This window comes from Cynoglossus semilaevis, chromosome 16 (assembly GCF_000523025.1).
Source record: "Cynoglossus semilaevis isolate Cse_v1.0 chromosome 16, Cse_v1.0, whole genome shotgun sequence".
NCBI lineage: Eukaryota > Metazoa > Chordata > Actinopteri > Pleuronectiformes > Cynoglossidae > Cynoglossus > Cynoglossus semilaevis.
The window spans coordinates 5,289,287-5,312,165 of record NC_024322.1 but is presented as its reverse complement, the minus strand read 5'-3'; the positions used below and the strand labels follow the sequence as shown (position 1 = coordinate 5,312,165).

General features: G+C 40.9%; 1 protein-coding gene across 3 annotated transcripts in view; it reads left to right on the top strand.

Moving 5' to 3' along the window:
• The window catches only part of fgf14 (fibroblast growth factor 14), a 74,096-nt gene that overhangs the window by 39,537 nt on the left and 11,680 nt on the right, over positions 1 to 22,879 (top strand). For 2 of the 3 annotated variants that reach the window (XM_008328238.3, XM_025063823.1), the window contains exons 2-3: positions 12,690 to 12,800; positions 14,111 to 14,214. In XM_008328238.3, the coding sequence (XP_008326460.1) occupies positions 12,690 to 12,800; positions 14,111 to 14,214 (215 nt within the window). Of the gene's footprint in view, positions 1 to 4,311; positions 6,004 to 12,689; positions 12,801 to 14,110; positions 14,215 to 22,879 lie in introns of those variants that run through there. The other variant, XM_008328237.3, reaches the window with a different exon arrangement.

Genomic DNA, 22,879 nt, shown 5'->3' with positions numbered 1-22,879 from the left:
GTCGAGGCTGAAAGTGGCCCACAAACCACCGACAGAGAATATCATTTTTTTGGCCCTTCTGGAGGGGCCATTTGTAGCTTCAGCTCACTTGAGTTGCTGCTTTAAGTTTTTGTTCACTTTCGCTACATTTCAATGATGTCTCTGGTTATTTCTGGGCCATTTGTTGATGTTGTTACTAACTCTGGACACCTCTAACTTCAGTCTAACCTGGTTCGTACGTGGATCAGTATGTTGTTACTGTATTGTAATAACCCTTTTCTTCAATGGCCAAACATTCCACTCAGTTCCAAATGTATCTGATATTTAAGTCCATTATTAAAAATATAACATTTGCCTTTTGGTTACACGTAGAACGCCTTGACGTCTTGATTTTTGTGAGACTCATCAGATCAACAACAACTGAAAGGGTTAAACCTTTTCTTCCGAGTCCAGACCTAGATACTTGTGAGACGTGCTCCCTGTTGGAGTTGCTCTCTTTCATTAATGTCTCTGTTGGAGTGCTGCACCTCAGGCCCAGTCGGCTCGCCTCACGTTGGGCGAGTCGACACTTCCCTCGTCATCACCACAGAGAAAATCTTCTGTGATGCACCTTTACATATTTAATGGTGGCATACTAAGTAGCGCCTGTGGCTATCACCTGACGTACATACCTTAACAATGTTGTCTACGAGATGATGATGACGACGATGATGAAGCGACTGTTTAAAGGGCCACTCAGTCAATGCTCAGCTCATTCTGTGGGCTTGATTAAAACCTCCCCTCAAATATATTATTCATTAAAGACATCACACACGCAGTCCCACCGGCAGTGAAGCAACGCCTAAAGATCGCTTCTTCCAACGATCCGTCCTGACATGAGCTGATATGATCAGAGAGTCTGTCACCAGAAACACTTGCTGTAGTCATCTATTCAATGTATTGTTTCATTTATTTATTTAGTCTTCATATACCCTGACACTTAATTAGCATTGCCTACAAAACCCTAATGTGCTTCAACAAAAATGCTGACAATCTAAATTTGTTTTTTGACAGCTGTCTAAAAAGGTACGGCGACACTTTTATTAGACTGAATTAGCCTTGGGTTGTTTCACTGGCTCTGCACTTAATTTTAACTTGTTATAATTTGGTTCAGTAGTGTAGCGGTTAGCGCACCTGCCTTGGAAACAGAGAGCAAAGAGTCTTGGATTCAATTCCCAGGCAAACCACATGCATGCTGCTAACACAACAGTTTCCCAAATATGGAATCAATATAGTACAAATGTATTTTATTTATTTTATATCATAACTCACATGTTGATGTTGAATTAGCCGTGTGAAACATATGAGCAGATTACACCATTAAATCCACCAAAATGTGGACACACTGCATCTTCATGTCTCAGTCCTTATACGGGCATAAGGATCTCTTCTCCCTGATTGGCTTAAAACATTAGACATCACAAACAAATGACACCCGTGCCAATGTGCTGGCTACTGGCAGTCAATAAGTAAAAACTGGTGTCAGTGGATGAACTTTAGGAGACAGTAAATGACATGCCATAAATCCTAACTAAACCAAATCCTAGCTCATTGGAAATTAAATTAACCCTGTGTCTAATGTACTTAATTGAATCGTAGCAGTTAAGCCTTTTCTTTTATTCCCCTGGTTCCAGGAAGTGCTGAGTTCCGCCCACTGTTTATCCTGATGGTGATAAAAGAACACAGCCTCAGGGCAGAGTAATAACAATAATCAGAGGGGTTGTTTATCCCACTTCCATTGGCTGACATTTGCTTTCCTTTAGCAATAGGACATCTAACTAGCAATAATGCAATTTCCTACGAGGAGATTGGATTAGCACGCTCTGTCCTGATCAGGCTGTGACTTCACAAGTCTGCGTCAAAACCCTTTGCTTTTTCCCCCCCTCCGTTGTTGTGATTCTCATACTGCATGGTTGTATCATCGTGTATACAGTGTGAAAATATACTGAAGAGTACAAGTCCGATATTCATAATATTTCACGTGTATTTTCAAAGTTTTCTTGTCAGTTGATCCCAGGGCGTGTATTTTAAGTTTTCTTGTCAGTTGATCCCAGGGCGAGTTTTATCCCTGCTTCATTTGTGTCACAGCAACGTCAAAGTGTGTTGGCTTCAATGCCTGCAACCTTTCACTGCAACCTAACACATAGAATGCATTAAATGCTCGAAAGCATTCCTGACCAAATTATTGTAAACAGCTTGGGGCTCAACCACCGTCAGCTCAAAGTAACAAAGTTAGAGCCCGGGAAAGGGCAGTATAAATTGTGCATTTGAAGTGGGAATGAAAACGGTCTGGTCTTTAAGCGCTGGGGATGGAGCTATGCCATGGAGGCTCATACTTTTACATGTAGGAAGAGAAAAAATGTAGGTATGTGTGCCCTGGTTTTTACATGTTAGAGATTGACAGTCCTGGTGGTGTCTGGTTTTTAAGGCGTGGTTGTGGATTTGGCTGCAGAATTCTGCATGTTCACTGTGAGCAGTCTGCTGTGCATGTATGTTGTCTCACCATCCATGCATTTGAACCCGTGCTGTGTAAAGATGAAAATGTTAAAAGCTGCAGCACAGAAACACGTCACTGTTCCAGGATTCTCCTTGTTCCTGTTTTCAGTTATAACGATATTCCTGCTCTAATAAATGCACTTTCAATGAATCTCCTGTGACTAATTTATTTTAGTCATTCTTACCAAACTTTTCTCCCAAAATGTGTTGTTTTTTTGACCATCAACTAGTTCAAACTGACCTCGAATGGAATAATACATGTGGAGTGAGTGTATGACTGTACTGTGTTTCTACGATGACTCCATGTTTTGTATACAAGCAGTGCACTTTCCCCCTAATCCTGCGTGAAAGGCAGACCCTCCTCTGTAGATAAGAGCTGTGCCTCTGCCTCTGCGTATTGCTGTGCAGCAGCATTGTTGGGCTGACAGTGTCCGCTGCTGGCTGTATCGTTAACTGCAGTGACTCCCAACAGCACGGCTCCGTGTCTCCGTCCGACATGCTTTATCTTGTAGCACGCCTGAGTCAGTGAGGTGAATCTGGAGGAGACAGAACTTCAACACTCATTCCAATGATAAACAAAGACATCTCCCAGTTTCACAAAGATAGTTCTGAATAAAGGAAAAATAAACGTGTTATAGGTCACTTTTTACATGTATGTTCCTTGAACCGATATTGATTTCACAGACCACACGATCTCGTCGATTCTCTGGCTTAACAAATCCTGTGCGGATGTATCCAGTATCTGTTATAGGAATTAGTAATTATTACTACACCTGCCCTCTGTTTATTTCAATATTTTGCATCTTTGCAGCTGTATATCAACAAGTGTTTCTAGTGCGAAACGGTAGTCAATGCACGCCAGAGAGATTCAACACAGCCGCACTTCCCTGTGTGCCTGAATGTTTAATTACAGTCACAAACAGCAGATGGCTCTCTTGAGTTTTAATTTCTCTGCCTGTGATTGAGACTTGGGTGTTATTCAGCCTACAGCAACTGAGGAATGAATCATTACCATTGTCTCGTAGGGGAAGGTAGTGTGTGTGGATGACAAGTCCAATTCAGCCTTTAAAATGGCCCCTCTTGGATTATGGCTGAAGATGTTATTGGCAGCGTCTCTGGTTGTTACCCATGCGCACATGTGTACTTGTATCGTTTTTGGTGATCTCTCCATAAGCTTATAAAATATTTTCTCTGAACTGTCTGTGGTTTAAGGAAGATAACAATGTTTATGAGTTTTTAATAATGTTAATTTCTGGTAGTGCGTCGTGTGTGTGCGTGTGTTTACTATATGTTTAAGACATCCAGCTAAAGTAAAATCTAGGACTGCAAGTACTACGTTTCATTAATACTTATTGTTTGTAAACATTATATTTTCGACATATTTGCTGTAAAATGAATTTTCCTCCGTTTACATTCAGTTATGTTTTGGTTTATTTGCAAACGAAAGCTGATATTTTTGTTTCGTTGCAAACACTTTATAATTATTAGGATTTAGAAACGAAATTCGACAGTATACACATTTTGCTGTATTTTCCGCGCTCGATGAATAATCGACTAATCGCCACAAAGCATAATTTAACAACAAAAATGTGTAGTTCCAGCCCCTGTTTATGGAAAATCCCCTCCTGTCTTTGTCTGGCGCTGTCCTCGGTGCTGAAACCTCACGAGGGGAGCAGCCTGGATCGCTTGCAAAAAATGCGCCTTTTTAAGTCTGAAGATGTTTATTTGGTTGTGTTTTTTGTTTTGTTTTTTGGGTGGGGGGGTTCATCTTTTGGGATTAACAACACCTTTCTGATATTCCACTTGTATCAGCCTCGTGGTATATCCAAACTTATACAGTGCTAACAGAGGTGAATGTGAAATATTCCGTCCACTAACGCCCAGATTCCAGGTTCCGTTTCTGTGAAAATGCAAATATTATTCATGCAACGGCAACATTCAGAGCGTGTGATTATTTGTCTTCAATCACGGGCTTGGTGGTCCACAGGAAGGGGGGTTGGGGTTTGGTGGGGGGATCCACCTCCGCCTCAATCAGGCGTGTACTAACGAGTGCTTATAGGACTTGTTGATAGGGAGGATATGGTGATCTGGGCGAGACTAGATGGACTACAGCGAGTGGCCGCGACTTGCGTGTCTGTTTTTTTTGTTTGTTTGTTTTTTAATTCGAGGTGTGGGGAAAAGAATGTTCTTTGCATCAGAGGCGTAAAGCCTCACTCTGTATACGCGTGTGTCGCCATATCGTCGCTTAATGGGAGTACACAGGGTAGAGGTGTGCGCTGTTGATCGCCGGGCGGGGTGTGTGTTGAAGTTCATATATTTGTATTCAGTTTGTCATACAAAGCAGACGTCATCTTCACAGGATTAACAACAGCTTGGGTGTGTGCTTTTTATTTATTTATTTTTTACATTTTCTTCCTGGCTCGTATCTCGCCCACTCGCCTGTGTTGTGACTGTGAAATACAGACAGGAAAGTGTGGTTTTGGGATTATAAACCACTCGCTGAAAATCTCAAATAATCCCAGTTTATTATTTTTGTAAATACACAATAGGGTATTCCGTAGCATCTGTGAATGTGCGGCTGTTAACGGGGCACCGTTTTATCCCTGCCTCGGATTTTTTTTTCTTGGAAACTTGGACTTGGTTTCGCCTGGACTGCTGAGCCTCCTTCACTCTCGCGGTGATCCTCGTTGGAGGCACCCGCGTTTGCACGATTGCGTCCCCGTCGCTTCACATCCACGCAGCGACTCCCGTTAGAGCATTGTCGTCTGGCAGCAGCGGAAGACGGAGAGGGAGAAAAAAAGGAGTGTGTGCATGCGCTGCGAGGACGCTGCAGCCGGAGCCGGTGCTGGACATCTGAGCATCTGAGGTGGCGATGCTGTTGGACAGAAATCCACAGAATATGAACAAAAACATCACTTTGCAGGTATGAATAAACATCTCGGTTCTCGCGCCGCCTGAGCTCTCCGTCGGGACCATGGTGACTGATGCATGTATGGAATTACGCATGAACTGAGCTCTTTTTTTTTTTTTTTTTTTTTTTACCTTCCATCATGTCCAAGAATTTTTCCAGTGATCATGACAGCTCGTGCAGCACCACTATTATCATGTAGTGTTTGGACAAAAGACAGCCAGAGCCGAGACGAGACATATTTTTGACATTTGACATCAAGGATTAAAGCACTTAGCCGCCACCATGGGACTGTGACCCGGGCTGTGAAGCACTGAGAGGCGGCTGTTTGTGTAGTCTGTGCTCCGTGTGCAGACTGTGGACCTGAGCAGTTGTGACATTTTGAGCCATGGCTGCTGCTATCGCAAGTGGACTGATCAGACAGAAGAGACAGGCACGGGAGCAGCATTTAGACCGGCCCTCGACCAACCGACGGCGGAAGAGCCCCAACAAGAACAAGGGGCTCTGCAATGGGAACCTGGTCGACATCTTCTCTAAAGTGCGCATCTTCGGCCTCAGGAAGCGGAGACTACGGAGACAAGGTGTGAGAACTTTGGTGTTCTAGGCGTTCGGCTGGCTGTGCTTATGTATGCAGCCACTGGTTGAAAGCTTTTTCACAGATGTTAATGTGATATTTCCATCTATATTTCAAGTCCCACACAGCAGTGATGAAATCGAGGTGCCAAATTGCACATATGTGCGTAAAAGTTCAATTGAGCGCAAAATGTGTCGTTTTTACGCGTATGCCAGATGGCTGAAAATAACCTGCCTCTAATTTACATGCAGTCCCAGAAGTGTGACAGGCTTTTGACGAGTTTCACCCGTTGGTTGAGACAGGTTTTACCGAGCTGTCACCTCGGCAATTCGGGGAAAAGGGCCTGGATCGTTACGAAGCGCATACACGGTTGGCTGAAGTACCTACTACATAAGCAAACCACCAGAGCCACAAATGAAACTCATTCACATGCAAAGAAAAAGGTCAATATCCCACACGGATGGGACGTCACGCCTTTCAAACATCATCTTTTTGCAAATTCAAAGGCTGGCGGCGCTTCACTTCTCCAGCTGATATTCTGTTCATTAAATAAAAGTCATGAGCGTTTTTTCGCGCTAATACGGCGTTTTATTGTAGAAATCGTGTCAAAAATAAGCATTCGAATGCATTTTGGAAATAATTATTTTTCTATTTGTCTATTTTTCCCTTAGTCCATGATGTGGTGCCTCTTGGAATCATCAGGTATCAAACCTGTTGAACCAAGGCAACTGTGATCCTTATTGAATAAAAAAACAAATCAAGTACTTGACTAAAATTGCAAACAAAATTTGTAATTGATGTGTTTTTTATTTGTTCACGTCGTTCAAGTGGAACCTTTTTGTGTTTGGACATGACTGGAGATAATGTCCCCTTCACTCGCCCTTAGTGATTACATGGATTAAAGTGGCTTTGATTAAACCCAGTCTATTTAACAGCACACAGAGGACACATGTGGACTCAGGAGTCAGGGGGTGACTTGGAATATCCAGCTGAACACCGACCTGCTGTGCTGCCTCGGTTTCAGCCAAACGTGTGCCTGGAGTCCGGGGCTGTGTCCGCCTGTACGTGTGTCTCGGTGTGTTTGTGTTTTCAGTCCCAGTCCCTGTTCTGCCTTATTTTGACTTGTCATTGGTCCAGACGCCCACCACAGGTCTGAGATGTGGACAGACGGTGGAATATTTGTCTGATTAGTCTTTGCGATTTGGGGGAAAAAATGAAATCACACAGCTTCGATCTGTGTATTTTGAATATAAACACTACTTGTGCCTTAGTCTCTTTCACTAGAACAACTGGGGCTTCCCTAAATCCAGATAATGAGAGTCTGTAAAGTAGCTTAGCTCTTCAGAGAGCCTAATCCTGGTGCCTGGAAGATGAGAAACACTCCCACCGACATGCAGATAAAATTAGGGGCCAAGCTGTTTTCAAATGGACATTTTGTCCTCATTTTAATAACTCTAATCAGACTGAACTGTGTTCCTTTCATTCTATATGACGCCATTTGTGACTAGGAGTCTAATGGGAATGCACCTCATTAATTTTGGCCTAATGGGAATAAAGGAGAATGCTGCCACTGGTATCAGACTGTAGTGTCAGGGGGATGTCTGACAAATCCTTCCTCTACCACAGCGTCCTCTCTTTCCCCCCCCTGATATTTTGTGTATTATTATAAAGCACACACATTTGTGTTTAATTTACTCGGGACACGAGACCTCAGGAGGGTTGATTCTTAACTGAATGCACAGGCAGTTGTTACAATTCTGACAAAACAGAGGAACATGCAGCTGTCTTCATTTCCCAGGTGATAATGACACAGGATTTCCCTGTTTCAGCGAACATTTCATGAACATTCTGAGGCAGTGCAGCTTTCTAACCATGCAGACGGTGATTATGTGTTGAAGAGAGACTGGGACGCCCACTGAGGTCTGTCAGGTGGAGGGGTGTGAGATCCACTCTCAACCACCACTCTGTCAATCTGACTATTGATCCACGGAGCCATCATTAATTGATGGTGATGTCAATGGTAGATTTCCGCCCCAGTCAAATTTAACGACCCTGGTAACTGTCAATACTAATACTGGAAAAAATTATATTTTTAAACATGACCATTTTTAGACCTTTTTTTAGTCATCAAATGGGCTCAGACAGCAATCAGTTAGGTCACTGATCACTGTCTGCCATCACGCTTACATTATCAGACATGATCTGATGATGCATTCATTTAAAATGACTTTTTCTACCAAGGTACGTTGACAGTGCAGCAGTGCGTCATCAGTCAGCCTTCAGATCTGTCTGGATGTGATGAGTAATCGCTGAAATGTCAGATGTTAATGTGAGTAAAATGAAAAGGAAAAAAAAAAACCCAGAAAAAAACGATGGGTGTGATGTTTGTAGAGTTCTTTTTCTGGAATTTGCTTTTCCATGACAACGGAACAACAAGAGGGAAAAGGGATTTACCTTTTGGAGGGTGGAAAAGCCCTCGTCCTATTCCAGAAACATCCAAAGTGGGTCAAGCAGGGCTGACAGCAGTCTGCAGCAGCTGTAGTTCGCCCCCTCCCTCCCACCCCACTCCCCTTGTTTGTCCTCCCTGCTCGGTTTGCTCTACACTGTGTACAATACCTGTCACACACACAAGTAAATAATTCCAGGTCATAGTTCAGGAGTTCCTAAACATGTTGGTCTGAGGTATTGATACATTACACTGTACCGGCGTGTGTATGTGTGTGTGTATATGTATGTATGTGTGTGTAGGCATCTCTGTCGTTCTCCCTGGGAGTGGTTGTGGTCTCAGTGTTCACATGACAATAATAGTGGGTTTTTATAATGTTCGACTTTTTTGTGGAGAGAAGCTTTTTCTAGAGAAGCAAAAATCAGTAAAAAACAAATAACATAAAAACAAATATAAATTGTGGATAAATTCTGTTATAATTTTAGTCTAATTCAGTCTCACCCATTACCCATCAGGCTGTACGGCCATTAGACCTCGTTTACAACAGCTTTAAATATAACCTAGGGCCAGACTGACCTCCAGGACAACACAAAGGTTAGACATGTTGTGTAGTGACTCGGCTTTTTTGTCTGTATGGTTTTTATTTTTTTGTCTGCCTCTGGCACAAACTCCCAAAAGCCACCAGGTTTCAATAGGTTATTGACAGAATGGTAATGACTTCATAAACAAGGCTTTGTTCCAGGAGTCTAATATGTTCAGCTGACACTTCAGTATGTTTTTAGACCAGAGTTAATTTAAGAGACCATGTCACTTTGATTAGGTCTGCAGGAGATATCGTTGGTAAAAGCAGGCCATGTAGCTATCCTCCCCTGCAGGTGGTGCTAAAATACCTCTTAAAATCCCTTGGTCCATGTTTTAAATGCACTAGCAACATTTTTTTCTAAAAAAAAAAAAAAAAAAGAATCAAACGAACCCTTTTGTTTGCAAGATGAAGAATTTAACTTTTTTTTATGTCAAACTAATGTCCTGTTCACTAGATTTACTGGATTTTACCATCGCAAAAAAAAAAAAAACCCTCTTTACTTGAACCATCCATTAGATGAACGTTTTAATTTTTGTTAGTGCACACTTATAGAAATTGAAGATGTAGAATGTAGAACTGTCGATAAGCTGATTCCACCTAAACAACTTACAACTTACAACTTCTTATTTGTTGCCACAAACTGTTTACAAACATGTAAAATGTAAGCTCTTTTCGACCGTAGGTTAAACTGGCTCCAAACTGTTAACTTCGTCCTTTGAGTTTCTTCTGTTGTTCCTGCATTAAATACCCTGAATGGTTTCCTGCAGAATACACGGTAATTACATTTTCAGGGCAAGTTATTCAATTATTTTGTGTGTGTGTGTTTGTGTGTCTGAGAGTATGAATTACATCAGAAGCGTGTAACCTCCTGACCATGACGAGGTTTGACCTTCACCGTGGTTTTTTATGAATGGTTCTTTGTAACAAATTACAAAAGCGTTTATGCTGTAATAATGTGTGTCTGCTGTTAAAGTGTCAGCTGTAAACACTACCTCTAATATAAAGGAATGTGAACGTGAGTTATACACCTTCACTGAAACAGCCGTCACCACACGGTCATACGTGAACCGTCGCAAATCACAACAGTCAAACAGTTCCTGTTTGTATATTTCGTCGTTTTCATTCCATTTTGATTAATTAGATTAAAATACTTTTCAGATTTTCATGTAATTCTGATGGAGCTGCAGCTCAGAAACACACAGGGCTGCCTCGCCCCAGGGACCCAGTCCTGTGTCACATGATTTATAGCTGGAGCTACAAGTTCACCTCCACACTGGCTGCTACACATAAGAAACTGCATTACACTCAGATGTTCATGCAAACTATTAGAAAAATACAAAGTGTTTTCATAGCCAGCTCACCAGTATGCAGTTTTAATTATTACAGATTGCCTCCCACTGGACTGAGTGGACAATCAGTTTCACTCCCCCAAACTGTTTAAGTGCTGCTGATCAACGCCGCTATTCGATCACAGGTTAGCTGTTTTCTGTGGGTCTTTGCAGAAGTATTTGCTCTAGGGAATGGGGCGCTCATTAAAAATCTATAGGGAAACATACGTACAAGGGCAATGTTTGTGGGAACAGTTTTAACATGAGTTCAGGCGAAGCCTGCAGTCTTCATTAAAAAGTTCTAACTTTTGTTTAAATTGGTGCTTCTCAGGCCCCACTGGTGGGCAACAGACATGACAGGTGGGGCGTGATAAGTGGGAGGAAAAGTGACGATGACAGAACTGCGCTTTTATTTCTCTTGTTGAAACGATACAAACCATGATTTTTGGTTGACAATACGAATTTATAACAATTTTATTTTGTAAGAACTATGAAAAATAACATGGCAACCACTGCACTATTAATGGCTGTTTTGCATTAGAATTCATCATATTTTTCTCTCTACATTAGATCCTTGTTTATTAATTTATAGGATGTTGTATTTAAGGAATATAAGAACCTATTAAAGGTCTTTAAAAGGTCTCTAAACACTTAACGCATTAAATTATGAACTGTTTCTCTAAACAGATGTTAAAAAGTCTAGCATTTGTAAATGCAACAGTTATCTGCTTGCCATTGGTCTTAATGATTTTAAGGCCTTTGTTTGGACATAATTAGGTTTTCAAAGTAAGTAAGTTGGGAATAAACATAGGTTAAAAAGGACAAAACCAAACAGAAAAAAAAAAATTTATATGTTAATCTAAAACTTAAAACATGGGAATATTTCCATCCTTTGATAATTTAGTTTAAAAAGTTTTTATAATGCCTTTAATGTCTCTGGTTTCAATGTTAAGCTTTCACCTTCATAGCCCACAAGTTTATATTTAAGACCACAAATGGAGTGGGTCACATCTGCACCATGACGTCCGTCTCTCACTGCAACACGTTGACTGCGAGTCTGGGTGTGAACCACAGCTGCAGCCAAACTTAAAACATGGGAATATTTCCATCCTTTGATAATTTAGTTTAAAAAGTTTTTATAATGCCTTTAATGTCTCTGGTTTCAATGTTAAGCTTTCACCTTCATAGCCCACAAGTTTATATTTAAGACCACAAATGGAGTGGGTCACATCTGCACCATGACGTCCGTCTCTCACTGCAACACGTTGACTGCGAGTCTGGGTGTGAACCACAGCTGCAGCCATCGCCCCCGTCACTCGGACAGCCACACTCTCACATTGTCCTGCTGAGACAACAGAGCCACGCTGACGAACGCTGTTGAAGCAGCACATTGTTGGGCTCCGACAGGAAAACAACATTTTATTTCCCTTTTCTCAGGCAGCAGGGAAAGGTCTCAGAGCAACGAAATGTCATCAGCCAACAGAGACTGAGCCTGGAGTGGTACACTGATAGGGAAAAAACAACTCTCTCTGCCCCGAGCAAGACCTCTTCAGTTTTCCACTGTGGCCGTGCTCTCTCTCTCTCTCTCTCACTCTATGTCTCTCTCTCTCTGTCTTTCTTGTTTTCTTTCATCTCTTTCTCTCAACAACTCACATGGACACACACACGCAGGCCTGCAAAGACCGTGGTCTGAGGTTCAGGTGAAGTTGATTGTTCACCTCCCTCGGGGCTTTCTTAGAATCAAATCTGGTCTGATAGCTGTCTCCACAATAGGACCAATGTTGATGGTGTGTGACCTCAGAGGTTGTGCGTGCACACGTAAACAGACACAGCACGTACGCACTCTTGAGAGAAAGAGAAATCCAGTCTCGAGCACGAGCGACGTCTTCTCCGTTACTGTGGAGCTTAATCATATTGGGTTTCTTTCTCTTCATTTAAACACGACTTCCTATACAGTAGGATTTACAGTGTTTGTTAATAAATCTGCAGCTAATTCCCATGTTGTGTTGTCCAGGCAGGGCAGAACACACACACACACATTTATGCGTGCACAGTGAGAACCCAGAGAGGGTGCTGTTGGGTTCATTATTGGAGTCAGGCAGCCACAGATGAATTCTGCTGCCTGTAATTGGATGGTCTGTCTCTGAGCATGGCAAAAAAATGTTCCTCATGGGGTTTGAGCATAAACAGGATTCAGTGAGTACTGTACTGTAGTAATGCAGTGTTTTACTGTGTCTTACAGCAGGGAGACTGTTAGTGACAATTCTTGTCACAAGCTCTTGATCATATTTTGCAAATTACTAACGTCCACCCTGTCACTATTTTGTCTCTTGCAGATCCCCAGCTCAAGGGTATAGTGACCAGGTTATATTGCAGGCAGGGATACTACTTGCAGATGAATCCCGATGGCTCTCTTGATGGGACCAAGGATGACAGCAGTAATTCCTGTGAGTATGTTGGCCGTCGTGTTACGGTGGCAGCTGACGTCGCAGGGAACTCATCACAGCAGCTTGACACATCTTTTTTAATAATAATTATTATGACTGTACACTATTATTCTAAAAATATTTATATTAGTTAGCTAATCTATAACTTCAACATGTACTCTGCCCGGCGACATGTTCCTGAGATAACCACACTTCTGTCAGTCATAGTGTGCTGTATTTATATTCTTGTGTGTAATTTGATTACATTTCATATATTGAAAACAATATATGTTAGTGATGATGATGGCTCAGTTGACACCTGACATTAGAAATAATTAGAAACTCAGTGAGGAGTGGCTCTGTGTCCTCATATATTTGTATAGATTTACTTAAACTAATGGAACACTTGTCTTTTCTTGCACTTAGCCTGGAACTTGATGGCTCACTGGGATATTTATATTCAGTCACTGGTTGTGTACAAATGCACATTAGCATTGAACCAGAGGATGAGCTGAATGTGTCCAGTTCTTTTAAGTCGCTGGTATCATTCCGGTCAAACAGCATTTGTTTGGCTGCAGGTTTAGAAAGATTGGTCTGAGCCTTGACCAGGGAGCCGTAGGATCACGGGAAAACAAAGGTGTTATTAGTTTATTCTGCCAGCGCTCCTCGAGTGCTGGAGGCAAGGTGCTTAATTTGATTCCTGTGCTGGGTGTTAACCCTGGTCTGGCACTTTTACCTTCTGTCATTGTGAGGAGATGTGGCGCATGTCAATCCTGTCACTGATTTCAAGCATAAGATTTAAATAGACTGCACCTACAGCACGTGACAGGACAACATCCAGCTTACAAAGCTCCACATCTCCATATTTAACAGTGTGTCGTTTTTAAATTGGCATGCAACCACCGGTGTCTCTTCACCTTCACCTCGACTCCAAAGCGAGTCAGCAGAAGTCAATGTGCATCTCCAGGCCTAATGTCAGGGGCCAGTTCTTTGCCCCAGAAACGATAGCCACGACTGACCCGGCACTAGGAAGACTGCAACAGCAACACAGGGCCCCATTAATCCTGCCATGCACCATTGGTGGCCCCAATTAAAGTCACTTTTCATGCAGCTCTGTGTGACCCAGGATACGCTAGGCTAGTCACGTTTAGCAGCCACACTGCAATTCATCTTTGCAGACTGCTTAAACAAAGCAGCGGCTAGAAGTTGGGTCAACAGAGGAAACAGTGAATGCAGTTTGTTTTTCTCCTATTGAACTCTCCTACTATATCTTCATCTTATCTGTGTGTAAAGAAAATAATGTATTATTTGCTTTTTTGTGTGTATTTCAGCTTTGTTCAACCTTATTCCTGTGGGCCTCAGAGTTGTCGCCATTCAGTCTGTGAAGACAGGGTTATACATTGCCATGAACGGGGAAGGCCACCTGTACACATCAGTAAGTCTTTTCTATTCTATTCTATTCTAGTCTATTCAAGTCTAGTCTATTCTCACATACACTGTTTAGAATAGACAGTGTACTTTAGTGGCTTCCCACAAATCTGACGTTTCTTAATCATGTCGGTGACAGTCCTCATATTTGCAACAGGATAATTGCATTTTCAGTAGAGGTTGTTGATCCCATTAGGTGGACATTTTTCCATTTATAAAAAATGTTCATTCCATATAAAGAAATTATCAGGTGGAATAATTCAGCCAGAAGACACATTTTAGATTTTCACATCTGATCTGCTGTCGTGCTATTAGTCAGAATGCATTAAATGTGTCACACACACACACACACACACACACACATACACTAGCCAACCAGACATGTGTTAGCAAATGTTATGATTTCATAATTAGTTATCAACACATTACAAATGAAATCTGAAGACCAAAGATGCCGTCTCTCTTACCACAGGATGTAGATTTTGGAAATTAAAGGAAGTTGTTGTAATAGCGATATTAGATTGTTTACTGAAAAATATTTGTCTTCATCTATGCAACGCTGACAGACAAAACAATTCAATCTCCTGCTAGGAAGATTCTCTTTCTTCAATTCCTGAGTATTTCAGTGTGCTCTGTTCAACTAAATATGCTAGGATTCTCACTGAGTAAACACAGTTAGAATAAAATCCATGTTTCCCTAATCCTCAGGGAGCAGCAGGGACTGTCATTTTATTCTTCATTTATTAAGTCAGACATGCTTGGAGGGGCCACTTCTCTTACCGTCATTCCCTGGGAGTTCTCCCATACCAATCACTGTCGGACTTAAGCCATGAAATTAAATTCAGTGGAGGAGGATTGACCTACTATCATACAGTATGGATTCAGTTTAGACACTGAGGATTATAAATTAATATATTTACTATACAGAGATGAGCAGATACCAATATGAGCACGGCTCTGTGGACGAGACACAAGGAGTTCTCTTCTAATATCGCACACAGACTCTCACGTATATGTTTTTAATACAATAGTTGACCTAATTTAATTGTCTGTCATTCAACTGTCATTCTGTTAATCTGCAACACGTTTTTTTGTTTTATTGTGAAGAAATGGGAACCAATGATAGAAATAGTTGTATTAATGGGAGGAGGAATAATTATCAAAATGGTAACAGTGATAGTTGGACGTTGGAAGTTATAAAAACAGATTAAAATGTAATACTTTTTCAGTGAACAATATCGTATGAAAAAGCAGCCATTGTTTTTTTTTATATATAATTTATTTTACAGTAGGTTGGTTTGAGTTGTAGCAATTTAAGTGAGGACAGAGTAGAGATGAGGTACAGCGGCCAACCTGACAACAAAGCAGAGCACAACCTCACAGCAGGCCCTGCTGTTCACAGACTCACCCTGCGTTGCTTACAGTCGGGTCACGTTTGCTCACAGTATAACAGTGAAAGGCAATTAAGACGTTTAACGTTTAAACGGAGCAACAGGAATTTGTTTTCCTTTTTTTTTTCCACTCCTGGATTTCAGAGAGCTTTTGTAATAAACATGTTGCCATTAATTGCAGACACCACTACATAAAAACAACAAGCTCTGTTACTGATGTTACTGGTTCCACTGGCATAGATGCCATGTTTGTAATATTTGTTATTCACACATATATTTAAACAAATTTCATATATGTATATACATATATGTGTATATATATATACATATATGTATATACATATATGTTTATATCTATACATATATGTATATACATATATGTTTATATATACACATATATGTACATACATATATGTGTATATATATACACATATGTATATATGTATGTACATAAATACATACGTGTGTGTGTATATATGTATATATATATACACACATACACACATGTACTGTATATACATATATATATACACACATATATATGTGTGTGTGTGTGTGTGTCAGGTGTTTGTTTTATATAGATGTCAAATATAGATGAATTGCGCAGTCGAAGGGTGATGTTGGTAATTTACTAAAATGTAAAAGCCAAAACGTAGTCCAGAAAAGAAAAAGAAAAATCAAGCATCATGTAAAAATGTAACCTTGACTTTGACCTTAAACAGCCACAGGGTGAACCACTCAGTAACTCTAAGAAGGAAAGATGAGCGTGTCGATGGTTGGTCCTGTCATATTGCTGTTGAGCAATTACTTGGCATTGAGACCTAGTGTTTTCGGCAGCAGTGTGTGTAACTATGACTGAGTTACATCAGAGACTTTCATCATCAGGAGTGTTTGTTATTTTCCTAACTAGCCTCTGGTCATGTACAGTTCTCGCTGAAGTGCCAGTAAATGGATTCATATTGAGTCTGGTCAGAGCGCCATGTTCCCTTAGCGCCGCTCCTTTCTCCACGCAGCTCGCCCTGTTCCATTTGCAGCTTATTTTTCTGCTAATGGAGGTTCTGATCAGACCTAAGCCATCCCGCCGCCCACTCCGAGGTCTCTTTCTTCCTTCTCAGAGTGTCAATTGCTCTTGTAATGGCAGCCTCCGCTGCCTTGTTTCTGCTCCTCCCTGCTCCTCAGTAACTAAGGTACATCCATTCTTCCCATTATCACTCAGTGCTTTACTTTAAAGAACAGGATTTGACAGTTAACCTTTTCTCTCCATTATTGCTGTTTGAATAAAGCTCAGTCACATTTTCATAGGTTTGTAAGGTCATGTTAATACAAATAATTTACCAAAATTAAAAATCTTACACATCTTTTTAAACCGCACAAGTTTGCGATGATGAAGTGAATGTGGGCTAAATAAAAATGTACTGCCACTTCAGATTGAACATAAATTCATCATATTCCTCCAAATGAAACCATTACACACGTGTTGAAATGTAAAAAATGTTTTTAGGTAAAATGATAAAACGGAATATGCGCAAAACCCATTCGAGCAAAACGTGAAATAATTCCTCCACTAAACTGACATGATTTCATGGAAAAGAAACCACCTTTATTTGTTATGTGTGTTTACTACATTGGAGTCAACTGAGTGGGCTTTCCTGTGATGCTGTGCTTTGATAACAATCAGCGCTCAAATGAGGTGACAGACGAGGTGAATGGAAAAAAGTAATCCTTTTTTTTCTGTTTTTAGAAAAAGCAAATAGAAATGCCTTCAAGGCCTGGTGCATTATATTCTTTTGTGCATGACAGCCACAGCCTAAAATGACGGAGATAGCATCAAAGTGACTGTGCAGCCTGACACAAAAGAGACGCTGGAATAAAAGAGAGCACATTCAATCTTGATTTTTTGTTTTCTTCCTAAGTCCGAGCCAATAAGCTTGCGGTTTATTTTCCCCTGCGGGTTTGTCACTGAGTCTTTTCAGAATCTCCTTCGGTAATGTAACGGCAGCAGAGATATTCTCACTTATTTTGTAAAATGTTGCAGAAACACAGCTCTTCTCCTGGGGACCATGTGGAAGTCCTCGGGGTGCCTGCAGACAATTTCAAATAAGACAAATTATTCCTCAGGGACTCAGAACGTCGGAAGTGTTTGATTCTTCATTACTGTTAGATATGATGAAATGGAGGTACCGGAGAATGTAACATTCTCGTCCTGATTTAGTTGTGTGTGTGTTTTTTTTTTCTACAGTTTCTTCTTCCATATCTCCAGTGTAAAGGTTGAGAATTTCACGGTTGGCTGGATCTCTTTTGAGCTAGTTCCCCATTCCCTTACTTGAGTGCAGGCTCAGTGCATGCTGTCTTTATCAGCTGCCTGCACTTGTTAGCGCTACCTTTCATGATTGTCGAATGGACTCGCCACATCACTGGAGAGGTTCCTTTTTATAAATGGGATCCCCAAGAGGACCAGTGTTAGAGCCGTGTGGCGTCCTCAGCTTCCCTCATTAGAGGCTGTCTAATTAAAGGTGTGTGGACACGAGGTGGAGGACGTCGGTTAGCATCAATGTCCATTTTACCATCACTGTATGAAGACTTTATCGTGCAAGCCAATCGTATGAGGCTAGTTTCCCTTGGTTGTTTTTCAAAGTCTATTTTTCCTCCAACATTCCTATTATTCCTTTTCCTGCTGCAGTCAAACACTCCTGTAAGTGCCAGCCTCTCATTAACCTGCATTTTTTTTTTAACAAATCAACCGTACACATAACAAAAACGTCGACTTTAATTTTACAAGGCTCACTGGGTTCATTTGAGATGCGTTCAGACCTTGATATTTCTGGCATTACGTTACTTTAATCATCAGTTAATCAGTTTATTAGATGACATGCCACATTATTTCATTATTCTTCGACGGCAGACAATTTTCTTGCAGTCTTTGATGAGCTACGAAGAAGAATGATTTTAATTTGCATTCTATAAATACTAGCAGAAACAATGGAATTGTTTGTTTTGAGTTTCTGAGGAATTAAATCAGAGTTTAACTGCCGGTGTTGTATGCATTTGTGTGTGTGGACCTAACACAGAACCCTGAGGGATGCCTGATACCCAATGTTTCTTTTTAAAAAATGTGATGCATTTATAAAAAACACTATTATAATATTCAAATGATTAGAGTTTCATCATCACTTAACTGTAATACCAATACAGTGACATTGTAACACTTTGACACGTTCACACAAACGGATGTGAGAGTGTGTTACTGTGTGTACTCAGGCAGCATACAGTACGGCATCACGCATCAACAGAAGGCATAGTGTGAAAGAACTTCTCTGGGTGTTGATTACAAAGCTGCTACAAATGCATATTGTCTCTCTTTAGTCCCACTGTCTTGGCAGGAAACCAGCGGATGACGAGCCTGTTCAAACCATAATATTTAGGTTTAAAAAAAAAAAAAACAACAATACACTTTAGGTCCCAGGTTAATTTAGATTTCTTGTGGATTCTAACAGAGTTGCAACCTTGACTAGAACACAAGTACTTTGGGTCCAATCATTACAAATTGATTTAAATCTTGATACAGAAATACCCAAAATTTTGTTTCCTGCCTGTTTCATAATTACAAGTTGTTGTTGTTTTTTTTTTTTCAGGTGAAAAATCTTTGGTTTTTTTGCCCTGTTGAATAGAGAGTGCCAGAGAGTGAACTGACAGCTGGAACATCCCATTAGGAGCCTGATGGCAGGCCGTGTCACTCAGTGTTTGCAGTCATTTCCAAGAGAGAATTCCGTCCATACTGTTCCCTACATTTTTATAACATTCCTACACATATATCATAATTACTCAGATGATTTTCCCTCCTGAGGAGGAGCCTGAGGACAAGGTGAAGGCAGCCTCATTATTTCTTAAGTGTTGCACTCCTCAGCCTTTTATGCAGTGTCAGTGGGAAGTAGGAATGGTGGCTGGTGCTCACAGGGGCTGGAGGGAGAATGGCTTCATGCATTAATGAACAACAAGGTCGGAGGTAGGCATCAAAGCCAAACTAGCGAGCCTGTAGTCGAAGCTGAGATGAGATGAAAATTAACTGCACTATGTAAACCATTTATTACCAATGACACTGTAATAATTTTCTAATGACTGCAACATTTTTGGCCTCGGTGTAGAAGCCTGAACTCATCATTGTTACTTACCCTTTCATAAATATTTGGCAGAATTCTAATGTCACAATTTGCTGCATTTCAGCTCTGTGAATAATAAGACAGCCAGTCCCCTCACACACTGTGGTCTCCTGTTCCTCTGGGAATCACACCTTGGAACAGAAACTCATAAATACTGTAGAATCCAAGGCCATTTTGCCCCCTGTTACTTTCCAGGTCAGCAGCTTAAAGCCTATTAATGTCACATTCCCCCTCCATGTTCCCCATACACTGCTTTACTCCCTTGTTTATTTAAAGCAATTAAGAATGGGTAACTGCAGCTGTTTTCTGAACCACTGGTTTGCATGACACACTGTATTTACAATGCGCCATAATGTAGCATAGTGCTGAAGGGATGACAGGGGAATATATGTAAATGTAATGGGTCAGGAGAGACAATTAACGCAGAGCGTTAAGATGTCAGTTTGGGTAATGTACATACTAAAAAGATGGACGACAGTTAAATTATTCAAAATGTTTTTACTACTGTTACCATTTGATTTCACCATTTGATCACTGAAGGAAAACAAAAAAAATCCAGTTGTCCCCGCAGACTTGTTTTTTTTCATTGCACCGCCTTAATTCTGTCAGGCTACACTGTGTGTAGTTGACTGGCAACGTAGTTCATCTACTGTAACGGTGTTAGTAACTTATGAATGATTTTAATCCATTTATTAAGAACACTCAGCCTGGCAGGAACTACACATTTTAGATTCTGTTCCTTGAAACAGGGTTTCCCAAATGTAGGGTCACAGACCAAAATTTGGCCAAGGACAATGTATCATAGGTTTATGGAACTAAATTATTAAATTGTGTAAAGGTTTATGTTTTAGAAAAGAAAATTTCCATTTCTTCTTCAGAGATGAAAAGTAACACATCAATCATTCTAGGGGCTTCTTGCTGTTTTTCTCTATGGCCAAAAAAAAGGGTAAATACTGTATTTTTTTTCTGGGTTGCAAAAAGGTTCTGCTTCGAAACATTGGGTCTGATCAGATTTAAGAATGACTGTCTAAAAGCTAAGATCCTTTTTATTAAATATATGATATTCGTCCACTAAGAACCTGCTCAGTTAGTCTGTACTTTTCTTCTTTTGTTGGATGGAAACAGTCCATTGATTGCAAAATTGTAATTACTGTCCAGAGCCTCTAAATGTCACCATTGTTATATGTTACGTCACAAAGACACTATTTCCTGTTCTAATATCAGAACAAATGTTTTTCTTCCTCCCAAACATTCATAAAAGTCAACTACAATCAGTAACCCAAATGTTTCAACAATATTCTGACCAGTAAGGGACTGATCGCTTCATGACTCAGAGACAGCAGGATGTATACGAGTCAAACTTCAACTTCCACTTGTTTAATTTAATTCAGTTGTTGTGTTTGGCAGCGTCCACAGTTGCACAATTGCATCAACCTGCATCCTGTTTGTTTTGTGCGCTGCACAACTCTCTCTGAGCGTTCCCAGAAATCCCGTTAAGCATCTCAGATGTTGTTTATCTTTGTCTTTGTAGAGGCTTGTTCTTCTTGTTGTTGTTTCTCTTTCTCAGTGTGGGCCGACTCCGTACAATGGTGGCCACCAGGCCCACTATTGATCCGTCCGCTCCAGTTTACACAAAATCTCCCCCATCAATCTGGGATAATCCTTTTATCTCTGTAAAAGTGAATTGGCAAAAAAAAACAAAAAAAACAAAAAAAAAAAAACACAGGGATGATACAGAGACGGGTATGAATTATGTGCTGCTAACAAATAATGAGAACACCAGAGACTAGGAGGAATATAGGGGGCTCCACTGCTGAGGAATTTATGGAGGCTGTAGATCAGTGGGTTGGGATGTTGAACTTCCCTCACGTGGTCCAGGTTTGACTCCAGCAGTGTGCTAACACATCTCTGGGCACGGCTGTGAAACCTTAAGTCATCCCTATGCTTCGAATAATAAAAAAGCAGAACCAATTGGTGAGATTTTGATTTGCGACTGTGTTGCAAGATGCCACCTGTGTGCAAGGTCTTCCTCCTCCTCTCTTTGGGGAACCGCTCCAATATCTGCTTTATAGTCAGATGTCAGAAGACTTTATAAAGATGGATTTCCTTCTGGAGTGAAAGCCTTTATGCATGGCTGCCTGCTGTCTCTTCTGCTGGCTGTGTTCTCTCCCAGCTCACTAAATCACCTGATAACAGTATACTGTAACTGCAGCATATAATAAGTTGGCACCGTTGCAGAACAGCCACTGTGCCTCCAGGGACACAGGTGTCATATAATGGGGAGCATGTTGTGGTGTCGTGTTGATTCTGGACTTATTGGTCAAGGTGAGGTTTTGGACCTGTGAATGTAACAAGATTTTTTTTTCGCTATCAGAGTAAAAAAACACGCCCAGCATTTGAACATAATGATGAGGTATGAGGACAGAAAGTAATATCCACTTTGAAGGTATGTGACTTGCAAACACTGGTTTGCGAACTACACTGATTTGTAGAGCATTAACCACGCAAAGGTAGCATCAGTCAAACCATAGTCTGTGGCCACTTCTAAGGATTACCTGTTTAAATAGTTGGTAATGTGGTTATTAATAATTGAGTCCCTTATTTGTCCTGCACTGGGGGACTAGTGTTAGTCTATGAGGTTTCACTATGGCTCGAACCCAGGCCATTCTGCATGTAAGGCAGTTGCAGTAACCACTACTGCTAACCGCTGTTAATAAAGTTTATTTAAGAATCAAAGGGGTAAAGAATAAGCATGCTAAAATAATTTTAGTTTGAGTTATTTTATAGGCTAAAGGATGAGCCAAAAAAAGGGTTAAATAGTTGCCTGAGGCGACGGTGTTGTCAAAATAATATGTCATCAAAGTGAGGGCTGTGGACCACCTCCTGGTTCATTCCAAACACTAAGGGTTCCATTTTGAAAGACAATTTCCGGAGTTCAATTCACAGATAATCTTTTGTCTTGTCCCGAGGGTTTCAGGTCTGAGTCTTGTCCCCTGCAGCTGAATCAAAGCACTGGGTGATAGGGTTTTAGGGGGGGCAGTGTTTGTGTAGGTTTGCAGCGACAGAAAAGCCACCGTGTTTTGGTGCCCTGCAGGTGTAAAAGCTGCAGTCCTGCCTTTTTTTT